Raw genomic sequence first — 16,504 nt, forward strand, 5'->3', positions numbered from 1 at the left:
ATATAAATTCATCCATTTCATGAAACCTGCGGAAATGATAAAAGAAGATACAAGGTTCAGTTATAATTATATCCTCGTCCATGCAGGACTGAGTCCGAGAAAAATCGCGAAATGTCCCTCAGAACGCAGATATACCAGACCAATTAAAAATATTAACCATTTAAAATATTAACATATGTAGGATTAAAATATCCTAATAATATGTTGGCCTATATACTTATTTTACGCTCCAAAAGAGAACATTTTGCTATATTCCTTCTCCATTGATCCCCTCACAAAAAATACATAAACGAAACGAATGTTTCGTGATTTGTGGTTTCTCCTATGATCACAAGCATATGGTTGTGCAGATCTGTGAGTCCTATGGGAGAAAACAGATATTTAATCGTTCCTCGAGCGATCTCGCAGCGATCTTGAACACCCCGAGCGAGAGAACGTTGCGAGAGTTAAAACACCTGCCAGACGACACGTCTTCGGACTGGGGAGAGGAGAAACATGTTTCTAGAATACTTATCCCGTCCAACGTATCCTTCCCTCGGGCGGAGCGTATCGAGTGACAGGAAGATGTCGGGAATGAACCCGATATGCCGTAATAATCGCTAGGGGCGCATCTAGAGTAAGTATAAGGGAGTGGGAGGGAAGGGGGATGCCGATTTGTTATTATGTGAATTTTTACGGTATACGCCCCTTTTTCTCGCCTCTGTAGTATGAAAGCCTTATAATGTTCTACTGAAGGATCGTCCAAAGTAGTTCTTTCTGTGAGATTCACAAAACAATCTACTCAGAAAAAACGCATTTATGGAAAAAAACTTCCGGTATGTAGTTTTTACATAAATCATATATTTCTACCTTTGGTATAGTACCATATAATAATATGAAATGTAATTTTTACTTTTATATGTATCACAATATATATTTTTTATATATTTCGATAAACGATAGTCGCGAGTCGCAGCCGCGAGTCGCTGCTTTCTGATTGATCGAGGAAGAGTCGCAATCGCAATCGCAGCCGCAGCCGCAGTCGCGAGTCGCTAGTAGTGTGATACTTCAAATTTTTTTTAATAAAAAATATTTTTGATTTTTGATTTTTGTCTCCCATGTTTTGCAAGAAGTCGACTCATTTACTTTATCGTTTTTTGACAAAAATATTCCTTAACAAAGAATCGAAGTATCAGTGATTTCCGAAGTACAAGGAAGAAAGAGATATAAGGAAGAAGATGTAATATGTCGAATATTTCATTTATTGTCACTTGGGCTGCTGCCATAATGGATAACCGCGCAAGTTAGCAAATAATTACAATTGTGATCATACAGCCTACTAATCTCGACTAATTTCGACAGAACAAATGTGTTTAGTTTCGCGCATGAATATACATCTATTTTTAATTGACTAGCTGGCCAATTAATATGATTGGTCGAAGGAAGAGCGAGATTGCTCTTCACTTTCAAGAACAAAGTTCTATAATAAATAGCAAAATTATTTTTTTAAACTTTTTGAAAATTATTTTTTTAAATGTTAATACATTCGTCACCTTAATCCTATGATCCTCTGACAGAAATAAATGAAATAATATTTTTATAACTTTTAACAAAAGAAACAGAGAAAAAATGAAGGAAACATGACTAATCATTCTCTGTAATCTTCTTTTGTTAACGAGGGGGAAATTCTCATGGATACCCTCGCTGCTTTGAGGAGACTATGCCGGACTCTTACTGACTAAAATCTTCTACCAGTGGACCGGAGTGGAGGAGCTGGGGGAACTGATGCCTCATTTCCTTTTCAGACTGCACCGATACTCTTCCGCAATCGGTACCAGTAGGGTTATATTCGTTTATATATGTCGATGGCATAGCTACTCCACACATAGGCGTTTTCTGCTCCTTGTTCGTTATTTGGTCTTACTTACTCTTCTTATTGTCGTGAGTCTTCTCGTGCTTCTTACAATGGTCGCTCCTCATGAACCGTTTCTCGCACTTGTCACACTTGTACTTCTTCTCGCCGGTGTGCGTGCGCCAATGACGTTGCAACTCGTCACTGCGGGTGAAGCTCTTGCCGCATTGCTGCCACATGCATACGAACGGTCGGTCGCCGTTGTGTCCCCTCAGGTGTGCATTAAGGTGCGACATCTTGTAGTACACTTTCCCGCAATTCTCTACGTGACACACATGTAACCGTTTGCCATCTGCGTCGCATTGAGACATAGAAACGCAATTGATACATAGGCATTTCTCCTTTCTTCTGTTCAACTTATTCCAATTCACATTGAAGACATCCGTATCCACCGATGGAACATACATCGAACATGTTGGCTCGTAACAGGGCAACGTCGTGTTTCGTATTTCGTCCCTCTCACAGTTTGACGAAACGAATAGGAAGGACGATGTCGGTGAGTTGGCCATTCTCGGCAAGTGCGCTCGAAACATATTTGAATTGGTTTGAGAAACCGTATGATTCGCGTAGCTCTGCGATGCGTTATACGTCGGCGTCGGTGTTAACGCCCCATTGAACGGCTCACTCAATCCGACATTACAGTTTCCCGAATAGTTTTCCTGATGACTGGTGTAATAATTGCTGTTGTCCAAAGGTGTTTGACAGCCGACTTCCGATACGTGACACATATTGTTCGCTGGCGTAATTGGAGTTTTCATTTGCACACACTCGAAAACTCCCGGTACGTTGCATTGGCTTTGTTGGTGGTACAAACTGTTGCACGGTGTCGCGAAGTGCATCAGAGAAGTGGTCGAGGGATTTGTATAATAATTTGTTGACTGCGTCATAGGCGAATGAGTAAGATAAGTTGGATTATTCAATTTTGCCCAATTTTGCCCAATTTTATGCTGTAATACCTGTGGATAGCGTAGAGTTAATTAGAAGTATTCTTTCTCGATATTTTGCCGTTTGTGGTTTCATGAGTATAACCCACAGCAAAATACCAATTTTTTTCTTATTTATCCCGATTTATTGTTATTATCTACTGTTTATCTACGTTTTATTTACTTATTTCGTACATATTGTATAAAAATATATATAGTGTCCCAAGAAAAGTAAGAAGAATATCTTGCTTCGTAGGATCTCATAGCAATCTAACGCGTCCCTCTCTCCCCCTCGCTATCAGCTGATAGCTAAGACATCCTAAGGAGTAAGATATCTTTCTTACAAGCTGAAATCTTTTATCAATCCTTCTTCGTACATACTTGCAAAGTCTGACTGCTCGATAAATATTGTATCATGTCTGCCCTATGACATGTATAAACAGTTCATACTCGAACATTGAATATTTAGTCTTAATTTATTTAGTCTTATTAATGTTATCTTATTAATATTAGTATGTGCCGCAATTTTTTCATTTTATTTATATTTATAATTTTTGCCATGTATATCTACAATATAAATCGACATCGATGTCTATTGACAAGAGTTTACTTAATTTAGAATTGTGTTTCCTCTGTTCAGATCTAACTTTATACATTGATATTTCTCATATGTTTCACATATTTATCCACATCCAGACATCTTTGCAACTTACTTCCTTTTATGTATAAAAAAAAGTACTTTCCCGTTGAATAAATACGTAAATAAAATAGATAAAATAATAGATAGCATATCGAAGTGATACTACATTAGTGAAAACTATAGGGTATCTGAGAAATTTTTTACCAACTTGTAGAGCAGGTGAAATTGAACAGAAATAAAGTCATATAAAATTTTCCACGAATCGTGATAGTTATTGAGTCATTAATTAAAACGTCTGAGCCAATGAGCGCACGGGAAACGATAAATCGGACTTGACAAATTAATAACTATTAGATATACTAATTAATAACTTAATTAATAATTCAATAACTATTACGATTCTTAGAAAATTGTATATGACTTTATTGTTCAATTTCACCTGTTTTACCTGTACAAATTGGTTGGTCCAAAATTTCTCAGACACCCTGTATAAACACACATACAACACACATACAAGCACACACATACAAGATAAAAAAGTGATAAAAGCCTACTGAGTCAGTCCTTAAAGGTCGGAGAGCGATTTATAATGCGACAATTTATTTACGAAATTAGTAAACTCGGTAACTGGACCACGAAGATAGTCGATAAAGCAACAATGCAAATTTGTTTCCATGCAGATAACGAGGTTTCTTTGCGATTTTGGAGAAAATTGTTCCACAAGTGTCCTTATGACTTTCTCGCTGAATACATTCAGATATTCCATGCATTTAGTCTTCAATTCTGGATTTGAGATCCTTTTGAATTGAATTTTTATTTTATTTATCGAATCTTTATTGAATTTCGTTTTAATTTCACTGAAAATTAAAGCAACATGCATGCGCACGTATAACACACTCACACTTACACATATACACACACACACACACACACACAAGCACATGCACGTGCGCGTATGCGTAATCTCGTCTCTTCTGTCTATCGACTTTCAACACAATTTCAATGAAACAAAGAAAAAAAAACGATTGTATGCTCAAATTTTATGTTTCTCTCATTTTGTTTTTGTTATCAGAATATGCAGCTTCTGTCTTTTATGCCAGATAATCTTTCCAAGAATAATAATCACGTGCATGAAACAATTTTGTATTATTATTTACTGAGATTATTAGCTCGAAATTTTCCTCCAATTTCAACTATCAGTGCGTTGTCTGTGATCCTCTGTTCGCCACTGAGCGTTTTTACTCGCGCGTTGGCACGCACTCTTCTTTCTTCCAGCACACACAGCTCGTGCGAAGCAGTAAAATTCCGTCGAAGAAATAATGTGTGGTCTGACCTGCTGTCTCGTCGGTTAATTTTGAAGTGAGAAAGAATCTCTGTAGTAGTGGGAAAAGCTTATGACACAGGTTTTGTGAAAAGTAGGGATTTGCGGTTCGTACGCATGCGCCTGTTCTATCGTCCTAGTTCATAAATCAACTTGCACGGATTGAAAGCAGAAAGGAAAAAAAAGAAGATAAAGAGAACCATTTTTCTTTGTATGTTTCTTTTTTAATCATGAAGCACTTTTTTTCTGAAAATTCAGAACCACAAATATACTAACTATGTCTGGCATTTGTGAAACTAACTGTTCGCCATTATTGTACAATAAGTAAAATGAACTTGTGCATAATTAATGAATGGTGAAAGTTTAAAGTATTTGGCACAGATCGGAGACCCCAAATTCGAATTTTGATTAAGATCATATTTTTTGCAACAATATAACTCGTTTAATGGTGGTAAAAGAAATAAAAGGAAAATGTTCTAATATAACATTAATATATTGCATTGATATAAAATATTAAAATTACCAAATTTTCCTTAAATATCTCAAACAATATTAGGTAAATAAAAAAATGTTTCAAATGAAAGTTGTCCAAATTAATTAGTAAAATAAGATGATATACGAGGGTGGTCCGATAAGTACTTAGCCTACAAAAGAAAAACGAAAATTTTGGAAAAGTGGCGATTTATTTCTCAACATAGTCTCCTTTTAGCTCGATACACTTGATCCAGCGATGCTCCAACTTCTTTAACCTGTCTGAAAAGTACGTTTTTTCGAGGTCTGCAAAGTAGGCCTCCGTGGCGGCGATGACCTCCACATTCGACTCAAATTTCTGCCCGGCGAGTGACTTTTTCAAGTTTGGAAACAAAAAGAAGTCGCACGGGGCCAAATCTGGAGAATACGGTGGATGGGGCAGCAGTTTGTAGCCCAATTCGACCAATTTGACCGTGGCGAGGGCGGAGGTGTGAGCCCGGTGCGTTGTCATGGTGAAAGAGCACTTTTTTCTTCGCCAAATGGGGCCGTTTTTTCTACAATTCGGCGTTGAATCGGCCCAATCATTCAGCATAGTACAGCCCTGTGACCGTTTTGCTCTTCTCCAGGTAGTCGATGTAGATCACACCTTGTGAATCCCAGAAAACGGTGGCCATCACCTTTCCGGCCGATAGGATAGTCTTCGCCTTCTTCGGAGCACGTTCGCCGGGTGAAGTCCACTGTTTCGACTGTTCCTTAGTCTCTGGTGTGTACCAGTGGATCCATGTTTCGTCGACGGTCACGAAACGACGCAGAAACTCCTTCGGATTGCGCTTAAACAGCGTCAAACACTGCTCTGAAGTGGTCTCACGGTTGCGCTTGTTGTCCGGAGTGAGCAAACGCGGCACCCATCGCGCCGACAGCTTTCTCATGCCCAAAATTTCATGCAGGATATGACTCACGCGGTCTTTTGAGATGCCTACTGTCTCAGCTATCTCGCGCACCTTCAATCGGCGGTCTGCCAATACGAGATCGTGGATTTTTGTCATGTTATCCTCCGTGGTAGCCGTTTTCGGGGCACCTGGGCGTGGCTCATCAAAAACCGACGTGCGACCACGTTGAAACTCGTTAAACCAATTTTTGACAGTCGCCATCGAAGGAGAAGAGTCACCGTACACAGCATCCAAGCGCTCTTTGATTTCGCTGCGCGATTTCCCTTCCAAAAACAAGAATCGAATCACCGACCGATATTGCTCTTTCTCCATTTTTCTAAAATCCGCGGACACGCCCGCTTCCACACGCGGTCAAAACAAAACTACGAGTCCGATTCGGCTGAAATTTCGACAGTAGCCGTCTGCGAGAATATACTACACGATAGTAAATTTCTCTTGCGATAGTGACGCGATCGGGCGGTGAGGCTAAGTACTTATCGGACCGCCCTCGTAAGAGATGATATAATTAAAAATGAAGCTTTCCATTTAAACATTTCAAAGTAACCTTAAATGATCTTGATTGCACTATTCAAGATCATATTAATATTGCTATGTAATGCGTCACTTGAAATTCTACAACTTTTGTATGAAACCATTTTTTTTTTATGTTTCATTTCTGAAATATTTTATTGTTCCGGAACTTTTGGCACACTCTGTATAGACAGTTATATGTAGGGTGTTCGCGATTCGTCGTCTCATCGCGGCTTATTGTTTCGGTAGACTCGAGGACCATCGAAACGACGACACATTGTGCGTGACTTCCGCATGATCGGACTTTGTTCGGCAACGAGACAAACACCGTTGTTATCGTTACTGTTTGTCCGTATATGATCTCTAACGGCCTAATCACGTTTCAAACAAGCTGCTAACATCCCGTCTTCGAGCCAAGCAACAACGAAAAACATATAATCATTGTAAGACCGAGGTGATGAGCTAGATTCTGCTCCTCACCCCTCAGATCAGATCAAAAATTCGCACACGACCGGTTACAATTAGAGATTACTTTCGCTCCGCGCCGTCGTTCACTCAGCTGTTCGACCGCTCAGGTCGAACCTCCGATTTCTGAAACCACGGTTGCGGCCTCAAACCGCTTAATCGACAACCGAACGTGCCACGTGCGTGGTGGAGGATCGTCCGCATTTTCAAAGTTTATTTTGTATTTTTTTTTGTAATAAAAATTGGATCGCGGGTTCGGTGATCGCCGATCAGCCAGGATCGTCCTCCCAGCATTTCGACGAGCATCTACTAAGAGGAGGAAATAAAAGGGAACGATCCCGCGAAACTCAAAACGGCGGTGTCTTCTTTCGCTTGTGGAACCCTGCGTTCATAGCTGAACAGTCCCGGCCTCTAGTTCGCTTCAGACGACGAACAGCGAGCCAGACAGCGAACATAGGAACTTCTGCGATGGTTCGAGGCCGATGTTTTTTTAGTTAGGCATAATTTTGTTCAATAATATATTGATCAATGACAAATCATTAAAAAAAGAAACAAGAAGGATAAAATTATGCCTGATTAATTGAGTTATCAGCTTGGACTTTTTCGTAAAACTTCTTACGAACTTATTGAATAACCTAATGATATATATAAAAATTTCGAAGTCTTCTTCATGAGGCATTAATCAAAACTACACTCGCAACGATCGCGACACTCATAATTAACTCATAAGAAACTTTCGGAAATTCGTCTTCCTGAGAATGAATTATAATTTTCTGACGGACACTCCGCGTGTGAGAAATTTCGAACTAGCGCTACGTATGGACTAACCAAACTAATCTTTTGCGCTGCCTCTTTCCATCCTCTCTTTCACCCCTCTTTTCCTTCTCTCCTCCCCCTTTCTCACGGTTTCACCTTCTCCTCCTTCCTTCCGGGAGAATAACGAATTTTGTGCTCCGGTATCGAGTTTGAGCGGCAATGCCGCAGGCGCAATGATTGCCTCGCGTTTTGACCGCCCAAGATTCGAACAGCGGTCGTGATGTCCCGCGGTAGGTAATAATTATCGACAAAAACAGCAACGCAGCGACGGACAACAGCGGAAAAGGGGGGTAACAGCCTTAATCGTTTGGATTTAATTAGCGGACGAGGCTTTTGGGTTTAATTAGCGGTCCCGCGTGGTCGATATCGTTGCGTCCAAAAATGCGAATGCCACCGCTCGTATCACCTACTCGCGGTGCTCTTCGTGTAATTACGTATGGTGGCCGACGACGATCACACGTAATGTTATCTTTTATTCTTTTGCCTCCCTTACCCCCCTGTCCCCTTGAATCGCACGCAAGTGCTTGTGGTTGTTACTCTTTTTCTCGGCACGACGTTACCTTGGGCGAGAACGATCTATAAGGATCTTATATAGGAGTTCAAGCTCTGAGAGAGAGGGAGAGGGGTTGGAACCGAAATATATACGAGGCAGGTATCCTCGGGGGATGGATAGAGGTCGAAAAATGTGAAATTTTGTTTACGGTGGAAAAAGCATCGGAAACTTGTCAGGTTCGTTTAATGTTTTCATCTTTTGCTAAAAGTTCTCTAAATACTTTTGATTCAATTACAAATTGCAAATTGAGACTCGTGCGCAATTCGAACGTTCAACGAAACGGGTAAATTTTATCTCGGTTACGATAAAGAAGCTCATGTATTTATCTCGGAAGTGTTAAAACGAGTATAATTATAATATCATTAATCATCGTCAATGATATTCCATATCGCACAAGTGAAACGTGCGAGCCACATTTGAAAAAATTTCTTCTAGATAATTAGACTTCCGATAGAGTAGAAGGGAAAATCGTTTACTTTCGGTTTCGAAGCACGTGTCGCATATACGGTTACTCACTTAGAAGCTACGAAGATAACGTTGTTATTTTCGTAAGTGATATACAGACAATGAACGTTCGTTTTGCAATCATCGTTTCGGCTTACTGTTTCGAGTTACGAGTTTGAACGAAACAATCTCCTCGGGAAGCGAAAGTCCGGTCGGATTACAAGATAATCTCCACGTTTCTCTGTCTTTGTAATTTCCTCTTCATAGATATGGGATCTGCATATTTTTTTACCTTCTTCCCAGCTTTTCATGTTTTTTAAAGAGACGTGAGAGTCTCCAATTTTATGAAAAAAATTTGATATACAATATGACATTTTCGGCAACACTCCCTGTAATAGACTCCCTGTAAAGAATGAAGCTTTTTGCAACCATCTGTCGTCCTCCTTTCGTTACTGTCGAGTAATGTATCTACCTGAAGTCGCTCACATTTCATTTCTGCGAGGGTCATGCGTATAAAGATGTCTTCACCTCATCTGATTGATGATCGTTTTATGAATTTGTTGTAATCAGAGTAACTTGTCAGGTGGACTGCCAACAGTAGGACAGAATTATTATTGGTGTGATTTTGTGTGAAGTGGCGAATTTGAAAACATATAATTCACTGTAACATTCGCACCGCACACAAAACAATCAAATATCCTGAAATAGAAGCCGTTAACTTTTGCTGTTCGGGTCACTTTTATGTTTCCGATGCACCATTCGACGTGTGCTTTCGCGATTTGAAAATCTTTGCGAGCGTTTTATTAAATTAGCGTCAATTGGGACGTATATATTGTACGTAAAATACTGCAACCGCGCGAAAGTGAGATGGTAAATTTTAGCTGAAGTGCTAATTAAGATATCGCTTTAGGTTCTTTGGATTTATTCTACGAAGACGAAAGAATTGATAAATTTTTTTACTTCAAGTGTACTAATTAAAATTTCCAGGTCGAGATCTCAATTGCGTCTGTCTATGAAATCGATCCTCACTTGTAGTTCAACTTGGAGTAATATCAGTAAAATCAAGCCCACAAACAGCGTATTTTCCGTCTCTTTCGCACCGGACGCCGCGCGCGGAACGTGCCAACGTTTCACACGTGTCGGGCGCGCGATCAAAAATTGCCATGTTAACTAACTTGCGCCCTATTCGTCTGCTTTGTGGGCAATTCTCGACGGGATACGGAATTTCTTTTATCGAACAAATGTAAACCGCGTAAACCGCGGTCCCTAAGCGGCATTTGACACGACGGGGGACCCATGAAGGCAAGCCGACTTCTAACAAAACCATAAATGTGTCTAAGTTATGGCGAACTTTCTTGCCCACCTCTCTCTCGTCGTTACACATCTTCTCTCTTTCTCTCATTCTCGGAAAGTGCGAGGTTTTTCCGGGAGTATCGGTTTCTCAAACACGAAATCTCATATTTATACGCTGCATGGGATCCACGACCCGCGGCTTACAAAAGACTGCCGAAAGACTGTTATGGCCGGGAAGAATTATGTTACGGATACCTACGTTCCCCCTTCCCTTCTTTCCTTGCCGTCCATTCGCCCGGACACTTTTAATTTCATTGGGCCGGCTGCTCTCCTTCTCCCCCTGCCACCCTCCTTCTCGTGGACCGGGGAACGTGTAGATATGTTCTCGGTAGTGCGATTAAACGGTTAGCCGTCAATCAGAATTTATCTGGACTGGAAACGATCAGTTAGTCGTCGGATCGTTGCAACTTTTTTTTTTTTTTCTTTTTTGTTACAGAGGAGGAAATGCCTACGCACATCCCATGGCCGCGCAGAAACCATGGGGTAGTGTGGGACTCGCACCCACTAAAACCTCCCCCGGCCGAACCGCGTGGCTCATGACAGGGAGATCCAGGAACAGCCCTGACCGAAGTCAATTCGCTATGACATCTGAATCTCTCCGTCACCCCCGCGGCACACATGCCATGGCCCTCTATACTGGAGTCTGCGCACCCCTTCCCCCCTTGGCCCTAACCAGTCAAACAGACCCAGTCCGACCAGCGGTACAAGTACCGTGATCAGACAGGCCCGGACCAGCTATCCCCAGTTTATCCAAAGGACCTAAGTCCAAAGGACCTGCGACCGCTCATGGTACGAACTCCGAAGTCGGAAAACCGACTCAGAATCCATACTACGGCAGTCAGGATCGTTGCAACTTCTGTCCTTTTCTATTTTGTTAACGTAATAATTTGTATTCTTCCCTCCCCTTCGCCCCGAGTTCGCCAAGAGAAACTGGCGGAAACTGTTTCATTGATTTCCTTCAAGCACGATTCGCGGTGCAATTGGGAGTTATTATACTTTTGCGGAACACGGATGTTTCCAATTCGGAATTGAATTGTTTAAGATATTTTTCTGTTAAATTCATGTACAGATTATCATATCTAATATCTTGCGATCGGCCCTCCCGTTGACTCTTCCTTAGATACCTGCAGAGCCAACAAATATTCGTAATTTTCATTTCGATTGAGTAGTTTTGTCAAGGCAAAAGAAAACCGCATGTCTGTATCTTCAATGACGATTGCCAGACATTCCCTATTTTCTATTTTGATGAGGGTTCAAGGATCGTTAAATCGCCGTGAAGGGTCGAAGGGTCTCTTCTCCTGATGTGGATCAATTTTAAATGCGACGCGCCTAATTCGGTGGTGTTTCAACTGAGATATGGCGGAACGTGTAAAAGCCAATGGTGAAACTATGCGACGGGAAGAGATAGAAGTGACAAAGGTAGGAGCGAGAACAGAAGAGAGAGAGAGAAAGAGAGAAAGAGAGATGAATGTCAGATTGCTGCAAAGGGCAGAAAAGATATACGAACTCGAGTCCTTTCTCCGGACAACGATGATTGGATTCCGTTTCAAGCAGTTTCGGACTTTGCGGTCATTATTTGTGCAATGAGCGAGACGCTTATTATCCTTTCTGAGAGGGAGCGTCAGCTGTTTGAGACCCATTCAACAAATTGTTTAACCACATTTTGCATCACTCGGGTCAAGTCTCGTGTTCATTGTCGATAATCTGTTTGGATGAAGGCAACTGTAAACAACTGTATTATGTCGCTTCCAGGAAGTTGTTCCTTTTACATATATTTCTTTGGATAACAAGTGGGTGTGAAAACATTCAGTAAATCACATCAGCGCTGTCAATGGGAACCAGGTCAATAGAAACTAGGTTCCTACAATGATATATTGACCTGTGTATCTACTTGGTATTTAAATTCACTGCTACCACTCAAGCGCTACCTAGATATTCACAAATACTCACATATACGCGGATATTACTCAGGTACACGAGTGTTACCTATTTAACTGGTCTCATAATAAAAATTTTAATATACACGAATATGTGTAATTCGATTGAAATTTGTTTATAATAAATGAGATTTATAAAATTATAAAAATTCTATTCTTGAAAACTTTGACTAATTTCAAAAACTACAACTTCACGAAAATCATCAGAATTATATAAAGTTCATAGAAATAAATTTTTATATTATAAAATACATCATCCTGGCTGAAAGGGCGACGGCCAGGCGAATGCTCAGGAAATATCTGCTGGATTATAACTAAAGCGTTGAGGTGTAGGCGGTTGATGTCCTTGTATAAGATAGATCGTGTTTAGGACGATAGAATTGTGCTAAAGGGTCCCTCTGCAAAGAATAGCTTGGCAATTTCCGAAGAAATATATTTTCGTATACAATACGACCTGCTGCAAAGGCAGACCCGCCGTCGTCATCGGACAAAGATGAGACAGAGGACAGCGACGATAACAATTGACCGTATAGATTTGTATTATAGATTTGGGCATTGTCGTTTGATCGAAATGGTTTTGTCTGCTGCAATGGCCGTGAGAAGAGTTTGATCAAAGAAAGCCGCTCGTATTCTTCTGTTCGAATTCTGGACATTATATTACGCATTCCACTTTTATGTATAAAAGGGACATTTTTTAAATTAAATGAATTTCACGCCGACGGCGACACTTCCGTAGTTGACTATTCTGCCGAAATGAATAACATAATAGAAATGAAACGGTTATTAATTCGTTTGAGAAAAGTGCAACGAAGCAGGAACATCACCGATCGTTCTAACGCGCACGTTAGATGTTTTATTTTTCTTTTCTTTTCCAGCTTTTCCTACATGTACAGAGTATCCTATTTTAAATTCCCCAGGCAAATATCTCGAAAAATATGAAAGATACGGAAAAACATTTCAGACAAAAATTGTATGGTTTTAAGAGAGACATAAAATAAAAATATATCAGTTTGGTTATGATGGCGCCATTTTTGAAATATTCACTGATCATTACTTTTCTTAAATGGAAATCCCAACTTTTTATTATATCATCTTTTTCTGTCAATTAATTTTAACAACTTTTGAAACATTTTTTATTCACCTTATATTTTTTGAGATATTTAAGGAAAACTTAGTAACCTTTTCAGTGTTTAAGGCGGGAGCCTGGTTTAGAAGGCCAAAAAAAATGTTTTTCATGAATTTTTTTTTTTTAACTTAAAGTTGATATTCTATTCATGAATCTTTTACAGCATTTTTATTAACATTTGAAAGATAAAAAAAATTTTTTTAATAGTAAAGAAAAGAATTTTTTAGACATTGAACTGCAAGTATTTCTACCGTATCCTATTTAAAATAGGATACTCTGTACATGTAGGAAAAGCTGGAAAAGACAATAAAAAAAGAAGTCACGGTGTCTGCTTGCGCCGGTAATAGCGAGCGTAATTTTGTCTGACAAAAAAATAAAGTAAAATATTAATTATTACATATTTTGTAGATGAACTAAAAAAATTAACTAAAAGTTAACATTTTTATAATTTTTCAGTGATTTAAAGAGACAAAATCGATTTTCGCCCAAAAATTTTGTCTTTAATTAGTAAAGAAACATACTTAAAAACACTTTTTTCTGAATTTTTTTAGTTCATATGGAAGAGAATTTAATAATTTTTCTAACTTTTTTTGGAACAACTAAATCTGTCAAGTAGTTTTTTTTTATCACCGGCGCCAAACTGAAAAATACGGTTTTGAGAAAAACGCGTCTAAAGTTTTTTTTTAAGAAGAGTAGTAATTTTTTTAAACTTACAGCAATCTGAGACTAATCAGCTATTCCAGGGACATATAATAGTCCCTCACTTTCTCCGTGGAACTCGTTTTCTTGGATCAATTCCATTCTACGAGCTGCTTTAGTCTCTTTGGTGTTGCTTAAGCTGTGGCGCTCTCCTCTCTTGATACGTGAGTCATCGTACAATTCAGCAAAAAATTTCGCATTTTGACCAATTCTAATCTCTAATTCATTCATCATCTTCAATATTGAATAATATCTTTCATTCAAGATGCAAGCAGCAATAAAAACAGCAATTTCAATTATTTTGGCGCCCGAATGCAAGTGCTTAGGAACAAGACCCCACTTCGTAGAGTTAAAACTCTCGTTCATGTTTTGTATGACCTCCTAACACCGAAAAAATTTTATTCTACATTATAGAAAAGTAACTAAAGTATAGAGTATTTGCCATTAAAATACGCGCCAAGTATATATTATAAAAAAGAGAGGATTTCCCTCTAATATAAGTATAAGAAAATATTCTAATGAGATATTCTAATAAGAGTTAGAATATCCCTCTAACATGGATAAATAGTAGTAGCCTCACAAAAAGTACGTCGAATCCACGTGGAATGCACGTTGTATTCACGTGGCGACACACGCTCGGCTGTTGGATGGATAGACTGTCGACGAGGTTTGAGTATGCATCAGTACTTCTCAGTCAGAAACGGTTTGTCGAAACAACATCGACATCGTTTCAACGTTGTTTCGCTATTATTTTGACGAATCATTTCAGTCTAAGTTACGTAATACTCATATACTTTTTCAACAATTCGTACTTACTTTCAAAACGGCAGACTAATTCCGATAAATTATGTTCAAGCAGCCACTTTTTCACTTCTTCCACTCCTTTCAGCACTACATCACTAGATTAGACTTCCTTCGAAACACGTTCAGGACACGTTCAGGACACGATACGACAACGCAATAAAAGCTGCGTACTATATATATATGTAGATATATATATGTATATATTTACATATATATATGTATATATATATGTATATATGTAGACTATAGTTTATGCATGCGCGAGCGCGAGTGTCGTTCGTCAACCAACTGGCGACGAAATATATATATATATATATTTTAGAATATTTTCTTTATTTTAGATGTTATTCTAAATAAAAGACTTTTAGAGGGGAATATTCTGAACTTTTTACAATATTCGATTAGAAGAAAGCTTTAGAGGGAATTTTTCTAAAATTAAGAATACGATTTTTTCGGTGAAACAATGTCGTCCTAAGCATATGTCGTGACTATCAGCACTGCTAAGTTTTCTTTTAGATGCACTCGAAATCACATTTTCACTTTCACGTTGCTTAATAAAACGATTGCCGTGAATTTTTTTTTGTGGCTCTGAAGCACGGTGTCGCTCTTCATGAGATTTCGGATATGTTGACATTTTTTCAATTAAGAAAAAATAAAACAAACAAATAAATTGGCGTCTATAAAGGCATAGCAACGTGCCGGCGTTCTGAACTCAACTAATCGTTATACGAGGTGCGGCTATAAAATAACGAGACTGATGCCTTCACAGAAGAAGTACGCATGCGCCAAACGCGAACGATTTAGAGAGTTCAAAAAATCAAAAATTTTCAAAAATTTTTTTTGGCTTAATTGATAGTAGTACTCTTTGAAAATGTACTTGAAAATGTAATTTCAAATTTCAAAGCAATATCTCTTAAATTCTGGAAATTACAGCTCTGAGAAGCCGAGCGCGCAAAGTAGCCAGATAATCAGGCCCGTCCCTTTTGTTCAACTTTTCTTAAAAAGTCGTCGGCCCGATAGATGAGTTGTCCCCATCGTATAAGTCAAGGACAATTCAAAGGAAAATTAGACTGTGTGTGTGTGTATATATTTGAGAGAATATAATAGAGAATATATAAAAGAAATTCGAAACGACGCTGTGCGTATATAACGATTAGTTGCGTTTTTTTGTAATCATCCTTAAAGATAATTGATATTTATAATATAATCCATGTGCGTACACTATTCGAAATAATATTGTGAATGTCATAACCACTTTACCCTAGTTTACCCTATATAAGCCTGTGAAACTCTGTAAACCCTCTATCACCAGTTCTTTTTTTCTTTTGCGTCGATGGAACTGGTGCTGCGACCTCTCGTTAGTCCGCAGCACCCTTACTCTGTGGAAAGTCGATAAGTGTTGTGTTATTGGAAAAACTAGTCATTGTTGAGTGGAAAAATAGGCACAATTGTGAGACAAATATTCTTTTCTTTTTTCTTTTTCCTTGCTTCTTCACCTCTTTTCCTTTTTCCTTTTCTAAAGGATGCCGTCGATCTGTTGCGTATACCTTTGAAGAAAAGCACAGAATTGTAATAAAAATATTGAATTTATTCTTGCTTCT

At 38.9% G+C, this 16,504-nt stretch overlaps 1 protein-coding gene across 2 annotated transcripts; it reads right to left on the minus strand.

The window, feature by feature from the left end:
• Positions 1-1,232: 1,232 nt before the first annotated feature.
• On the minus strand, positions 1,233-4,802 carry LOC105188833 (transcription factor Sp3-like). 2 transcript variants are annotated; one of them, XM_025299875.1, is made up of 2 exons: positions 4,612-4,802; positions 1,233-2,847 (listed from the first exon to the last, which is right to left on the minus strand). In XM_025299875.1, the coding sequence occupies exon 2, from the start codon at positions 2,776-2,778 to the stop codon at positions 1,900-1,902; it is 879 nt and encodes a 292-aa protein (XP_025155660.1). In that variant the 5' UTR covers positions 2,779-2,847; positions 4,612-4,802; the 3' UTR covers positions 1,233-1,899. The 2 variants fall into 2 exon arrangements, with proteins under 2 accessions (XP_025155660.1, XP_025155661.1); XM_025299876.1 differs by lacking the exon at positions 4,612-4,802 and adding an exon at positions 4,009-4,203.
• Between the last annotated feature and the right edge of the window lie 11,702 nt (positions 4,803-16,504).

Source organism: Harpegnathos saltator, unplaced genomic scaffold, assembly GCF_003227715.2.
Source record: "Harpegnathos saltator strain DR-91 unplaced genomic scaffold, Hsal_v8.6 scaffold295, whole genome shotgun sequence".
Classification (NCBI taxonomy): domain Eukaryota; kingdom Metazoa; phylum Arthropoda; class Insecta; order Hymenoptera; family Formicidae; genus Harpegnathos; species Harpegnathos saltator.